Here is a 6,760-nt window from a genome sequence, read left to right as displayed (position 1 = left end):
ACCAACCAAGGAAATGTGAAAAAGATTAACCCAGTAACTTTGTTTTGGGAAGCCTTTTTCTGCAAGAGTCTGAAAAATTGGCGCGTCTGATTTCGCTCCCTTGGTGACATGGCAAAGAAATCTCATTATAATATCACCGCCCCTTAATCTGTAAGTTTACACCCACGGTGCCATCATTTTGATTTCGCAAGCGACAACGGTGTAATGCCATGGTGAAAGTTTGAGCAAAACAGGCTTTGCTTAGTTTAGTACTCACATGCTGTCTGGTGGCCGCTTTCTGTCCGTGTGCTTCGGATGTGTCCTCTCAGAAAACCGTATATCAGAAGTTTAAACTAATATGGTTTACAATGCATGATTTCAGCACGATAAACATGATAATCAGAACCAAAACAGATGTTTTTTAGCAGGTCCCAGCTCTATTCTGGAAAGGGGGGCGGTGAGCAGCAGCTCATTTGCATTTAAAGAGACAGGCCTGAGAAACAGTGTGTTTCTGCTTCCACTCAAAATAGGCATTTTCAAAATGATATAATAAATGATCTGTGGAGTATTTTGAGCTGAAACTTCAAAGACACATTCTGGGGACAGCAGACTTGTATTACATATTGTAAAAAGGCACATAATATGTCTCCTTTAATGTTTTTTTTTTTACTCTGTGGCAGAAATGGGCTTCCATACCTTGTTAGACGTCTTCCTAACTGTAATCTCTGAAAATTCCTCCCAGGTGTGTTTTAGGTAACACCACAATCCTGGCCGAGTTCGTAAGCGAGGAGGAGGTTGCTCGCTATTTTGCACATTCCCAGACTGGAGCTGGCGGAAGCGGCAGTGGAGGTGGCGGAGCTGGTGGCGTAGCCGTCTCCGGGCCGGCAGGTGTGACAGGGTCATCGGGGGCCGGAGTTGTGGGTACCATCAGCGCTGGGAGTGGTGAGCGAGAACGGGCTGGAGTGGGAAGTTTGACGACAGGAGGAAGCAACAATGCTGGTGGAACTGGGCCCTCTGGCTCTACCTGGCAGAGTTTAGAAGGTACAGGCAGCTCTCCTGACCCTGCCTCTGCCCAGGGAGCAGGCCTAAGTGTTTTCACCCAGTGGAGCAGCAACGGTGCTGGTGGAAGTGTGGGCAGCAACACAGGGGGCGTTGATCCTGGCAGGGCGGGGTTGTGGAGCGGCATGACTCCAGGGTACACAAGCAGCAGTCTGTGGGGGTCTCCGGCCATGGAAGATCGGCACCAGATGAGCAGCCCTGCAGCACTGTTGCCTGGAGACCTGCTGGGAGGAGGTGCAGACTCTATCTGACTGATGCAGACAAATACACATGCAGCAACACACACACACACATATATACATACAACAGATATATAAATATAACAGCTCTCCTCCTATATTATCACAGATGCAGGAATATAGGAACATTAATCAGAATACAGGCGATTTGTGTACATGCCCTCTGTTACTCAGAAGGGTGCATAATGCATAAATATACATCCAAGTATTTAGTATACATTTGTAACACCTATGTAGACGAGATTCAAAGGTAAGCTCTCAAACATCAGATGCCGATAAACACTTAAGTGCTGAGAAGCAGACCGACTGCATTATGAAACCTAGCAAAATGCATTAATACAAAATTATATAGACGACACTGGTTCCAAATGTACACACACTGTCATTTTTACCCATAGCAGTGTTTCGAGCTCCCCATAATCCGATCGTCACAACATGGGAGCGTGGAGGAGCAGTGTGTGGAAGTCAGTCAGTACTGATACACGCGTACGCACACACAAACACATCCCATTTCTTCTTACCCTTAAATGAAGACTTCAGCAAGACTTGAACAGGACATGCAAACAGTTGGACTTAAATACTGACTCAACTGGATGAATCCTAAATCCTTGAGGTCATAAAGATCACACTCGCATACTGAGACACTCTCACTCAGGCGTGCACTGTAAAGGAGAAACCAGACAAAAAAGGACAAAAATATGCATCCTACAATGTTCATTGAACGCTCGCATTGTTACGGCTCCATTTTCATGCAGACTTAAATTACTCAAACACTGTTCTGATGTCTGACAAACTGTATCTCGTTGTCCTCGTTTTTTTTTTTTTATTTTGTTTTTTTTTTATTCTTAATTGAGTATGTTGTCATAATGACGATCACTTGGATGTTACTTAGCTGTACAAGGTGCCCGTTCTGCCTGCGTGCATGAGTGAAGTCCCAGGTAATGGAGGCGACATTCAGAGTGTTTGTGAGGCATCGATGAATGTGTGACAGCCAGAGATTAACAAGCGTGGTGTATTTACAAAGATCAGTGCTGGATTAGGGCGGTGAGTAAATGTATGAGTGAACGCTTATTTCAGGTGTTTGATGTCTATGTGTGCATGATATGTATGCAGGTGTGGCTGTGTGTGTGAGTGTGACAGCAAGTTCAAGAACATTGGCACTAATTAATATTTCTTAAGTTGTGGTTTTATCAGCCTTTTTTTGTTTTATATATTGTCTGAATTGCAATAATTATAATAAAGAAAAAGATTTTTTTAGAACAACCAACTGAAGGCATTCATAATGAAACATGAAACATGCCAAACCTTATTGTACCAAGCTGAGCTGGATGGGTGTTTTAGGAACACTTAAAAAGTTACCAGTTGTTTATTTTTGTTGTTGTGTACCATTATAAATTAAGGCGGGCTTTATCACTCGTGTTCAGGTTTTTTGTTTCTGATTTTACAAAAGAAATTAATTAAAAAAAAAAAAAAGAAGACAATTAATAAAGGTTGAATTTAATTTTGTTGCCAGTTGTGTGCACTTTCTTTTTATTCATTATTCAATTGTGACTTCTGATTAACATCAGCTGGAATCCACCCGTATAATATTACAGGTTCGTAAGGGTTATATTGTAGTTTTACAACCTGCGTTTCAAATAGACGAACTTGCTTATTGGGTCCTTTTTCGACATTTCTCAACCTTTTTGACTCCTGGGCTCCCACTGTCCACAAAAAATATTTGAAGGCCCCATAGTTTTTCCAGGGTTTTAGAGCTTGGTATAACCAGAAAAATGTTCTTTATAAAAATTCCCATAGAGTTGTTTTATAATTTTACATTTTTGAAATGAGACTTCTCCTATATCCAGGTTTTCCTGGACAATGAGGTAAATTAAAATAAAACCATGGTCGTGATCATTGTTTTGGTTTATTTAAATACTTGTTTTTGTTTTATTTTAACGCTTTTAAAGTAATTTTGAGGCCCCCTAATTGTGAACCACTGGTTTGGACTGTTTTATCAATGTTTACGAGTTTATTTTGCAATAATGACTGACTGTACATTATCCCAGTTATTACACGGCTACCTACCAAATGAGCAAATACGTGAAAAATATATGTATATTTAAATAATTTGAAATACATTTTTTTTTTTTTTTTATTTCACGTACATAATACGTACATAATAACATACGTAAGGTACCAGAGTAAGGTTATCAAAATCAGTTTCAGCAAACATTTTATATTTTTAAATAGCACATCTTTACCATATGTCAAAACGGTTTTTTCAAATAAGAATAAAAAGACGATTTCTCTGATAATAAAATAGAGCGTCGTAGTTCGTCGCGTGTGGATGGAAGAGAGGCCGCGTACGCACGTCAAGCGCGCGGCCCCTTGAAGTGATCCGGGTCCTTCCGCTAGTTTGTGAATGACATCATTTCTGTGAGAAGTGCTCTGGGATACAAACAAGGGAGGCTGCTGCTCGCTAGCCCGCTAATGCAAGTAGGTCAATCCATGTGCTGAGATATGAAATCAACGATTTAAAAATCCGAGGAGGAAAGCAGTGGTTGGAATTACATTTGTGATGAGACGTTTAAAATTACGCTTGCACTCTTCGCTGTCCAGGGTCCTGTCTTACGAGCGCAAGCCTGTCGACCAGCCTCACATTTCCACCACCCTCACGTTAGGTAAGAAAGATGGTCCTGCTTTAAGGTCATATCAGGACATCGAGTCTTTAGGATTTGTTTAGCTGTCCTGAATAAATGTTAATGTCAGCAGTGTGAACAGTTTGGGAAATCTCGGGATCAACATGGTCTTGGGTGCGGCTGCTACAAAATTGGCTGAAAATCGCTGAAGACAGATACGTCTTGTGTGTTCAATTATGCAGACGCCATAAAACACTCACGAAAATGGGTCATTTTCAATAGATTTCTCATTCTAACGCTTATAGGTTGCACATTGATAATCAGCGATTAAATATTAACCTGTTCGTTGCAAGTTCGTAGGAATTGAACAGCAACTGTGTTCGGATCACATGACTCAGATGTCAGACGTTAGATGCGTGACTGCCTGTGCTGACTGCATTTGCAGCCTTTTTGTTTTTTTGTCTGAAATGTGAATTAAATCTGAGCTGGTGAGAATCATGGAAGGAATGCTGAAGTGAGCATCCTGTTTACATCTGCTGTGTGCTGAAACGCAGATCTGTAATTGTCTGAGACTAATGTATTTGATCTACATCATACTAACATTTTGTATGACTCCAAGGCTGCTTTAAGGGGAGGAATCATGGAGTTACGTGTTGGGAGTAAATACCGTCTTGGGCGAAAGATTGGAAGTGGCTCCTTTGGTGACATTTACTTGGGTAAAAAGTATATTATTTACATGAATTGGGCTACTGATGTAGATTTCATGAAAGTGTGGTGTCCTGATGATGTAAAAATTAAATCTTCCAGGTGCAAACATCACGTCAGGAGAGGAGGTAGCCATTAAACTGGAGAGTGTGAAGACTAAACATCCACAGTTACATATTGAGAGCAAGTTCTATAAGATGATGCAAGGTGGAGGTGAGAACTGATTTCCTTCCGTTTTCATTTTTGATGCTGCGAACGGTTTTCTAGACATGGCTCTTCAATCTCCTTTCAACCTTAGTGGGTATTCCCTCGATCAAATGGTGTGGTGCTGAAGGGGACTACAATGTCATGGTGATGGAGCTCCTGGGTCCAAGCTTGGAAGATCTGTTCAACTTCTGCTCAAGGAAATTCACACTTAAAACAGTCCTGCTCCTGGCAGACCAGATGGTAATTGCATTGAAAATATATAAACAAGATCTTAAAGGAAAAAAATTTTGATTATCACTCATACTTAGGGATAGTTATTTGCACAAACCCTCGCCCTGCACTGTTTTTCTATAGATGTGACACTTTGAAGGAAGCATTCTGTTGCTTTTGTATGTGTCAAGACTTGGTGGAGAAAAAGGGCAAAAATCCTATAGATTTATAATGAAAGAGGGACCTGAGCCGTATCTAGGGATCGGAATATCATAAAGTCCCAGAACAACCTAGCAACCGCATAGCAATATGCTTAAAACCACTTAGAATACCATAGCAAGTGAATAGCAGTGCTATGGCAGCTACCTTTAATGCTCTAGGGTCATAAATGCACGTTTTTACCATATTAAAATAAATTATGAAATTTATATACAAAATTTTGATATAAAAATGTAGTTGATTATTTGAATCCCTTGCTGCAGAATTTAAGCTTTTGCTTAATTTTTGTAATGTTAGGGAACGTTCAGAGGAAGAACTACATAAAACCTCCTAAATTGTAGTGCTAAAACATTATTTTAGCCTAGAAAAATAAATTAAAATACATATATAGATTTAAAATAGATAAAGATTTTATACATAGGGACAACTGTTTTCAATTTGTTTCATGTTGATTTTTTTCAGATCAGCAGAATCGAGTACATCCACTCCAAGATGTAGTGCTAAAACATAATATTAACCCAGAAAAAAAATAATTAGTAAAAATGTAAATAAATATAGATATTATACATTTGAGACAATCGTTTTAAATTAGTTTCTTGTTTATTCTTTCCAGATTAGCCGAATCGAGTACATCCACTCCAAGAACTTCATTCACAGAGACATTAAACCTGATAATTTCCTGATGGGGCTTGGCAAGAAGGGAAACCTGGTCTACATCATAGACTTCGGCTTGGCCAAAAAGTATCGTGACGCCCGCACACATCAGCACATCCCGTATCGTGAGAACAAGAACTTGACTGGCACTGCCCGCTATGCCTCCATTAACACTCATTTGGGCATTGGTAAGGGCACTGAAATGCATTCTGTTGGACTCTTTATTTTGGGTTATTCTATATGTACCTTTTGTTTCCACAGAGCAATCTCGACGGGATGATCTTGAGTCCCTTGGCTATGTGCTTATGTACTTTAACTTGGGTTCTCTGCCCTGGCAAGGCCTCAAAGCAGCTACTAAAAGACAAAAGTATGAGCGAATCAGTGAGAAAAAGATGTCAACCCCCATTGAGGTTCTTTGCAAGGGCTATCCATGTGAGTAGATGCGATTTGAACAGCTGGAAAATCATGTAAAATTAAATTTCTCATTTAACTCCGTTCTCTTTTTTTAACACATCTCTAGCTGAATTTTCAACCTACATGAACTTCTGCCGCTCACTCCGGTTTGATGACAAACCTGACTACTCGTACCTGAGACAGCTGTTCAGGAATCTTTTCCACAGACAGGGATTTTCATACGACTATGTGTTTGACTGGAACATGCTGAAATTTGTATGTTCTTTAAACATTTCGCATAATTTTTTTGCAGTTCAAATGTGCATTATATTGCTCACCTTGTGGGCTTTTCTGACTGTGTCAGGGCTCCAGCAGGACAGCAGAAGATAAAGAGAAGGAGCAGAGGGGAGAGGGAGAGGAGAGGGATGAGAGGACCGGAGGCGGACCGCCGGGTTCTGCGGCTTGTGCTCTGCC

General features: G+C 40.4%; 2 protein-coding genes across 6 annotated transcripts in view; both read left to right on the top strand.

Annotated features, from left to right (window-relative positions):
* tnrc6ba (trinucleotide repeat containing adaptor 6Ba) overlaps positions 1 to 2,750 on the top strand; it is a 63,858-nt gene extending 61,108 nt beyond the window's left edge. For all 3 annotated transcript variants that reach the window (XM_016488291.1, XM_016488290.1, XM_016488293.1), the window contains one exon: positions 722 to 2,750. In XM_016488291.1, the coding sequence (XP_016343777.1) occupies positions 722 to 1,289 (568 nt within the window). In that variant the 3' untranslated portion in view covers positions 1,290 to 2,750. The remainder of the gene's footprint in view (positions 1 to 721) is intronic.
* Positions 2,751 to 3,673: 923 nt separating this feature from the next.
* csnk1e (casein kinase 1, epsilon) overlaps positions 3,674 to 6,760 on the top strand; it is a 6,024-nt gene continuing 2,937 nt past the window's right edge. The window contains exons 1-9 of one of the 3 annotated variants that reach the window (XM_016488289.1): positions 3,674 to 3,755; positions 3,879 to 3,940; positions 4,518 to 4,614; positions 4,706 to 4,816; positions 4,902 to 5,050; positions 5,853 to 6,081; positions 6,155 to 6,325; positions 6,414 to 6,562; positions 6,651 to 6,743. In XM_016488289.1, the coding sequence (XP_016343775.1) occupies positions 4,539 to 4,614; positions 4,706 to 4,816; positions 4,902 to 5,050; positions 5,853 to 6,081; positions 6,155 to 6,325; positions 6,414 to 6,562; positions 6,651 to 6,743 (978 nt within the window). In that variant the 5' untranslated portion in view covers positions 3,674 to 3,755; positions 3,879 to 3,940; positions 4,518 to 4,538. Of the gene's footprint in view, positions 3,941 to 4,517; positions 4,615 to 4,705; positions 4,817 to 4,901; positions 5,051 to 5,852; positions 6,082 to 6,154; positions 6,326 to 6,413; positions 6,563 to 6,650 lie in introns of all 3 variants that reach the window. The other 2 variants (XM_016488287.1, XM_016488288.1) reach the window with 2 other exon arrangements.

The sequence above is a fragment of the Sinocyclocheilus anshuiensis genome, unplaced genomic scaffold, assembly GCF_001515605.1.
Source record: "Sinocyclocheilus anshuiensis isolate Anshui unplaced genomic scaffold, SAMN03320099.WGS_v1.1 scaffold1877, whole genome shotgun sequence".
Lineage (NCBI taxonomy): Eukaryota > Metazoa > Chordata > Actinopteri > Cypriniformes > Cyprinidae > Sinocyclocheilus > Sinocyclocheilus anshuiensis.
Note: the sequence above shows the minus strand (reverse complement) of the source record. Positions and strands in the feature narration are given on the sequence as shown.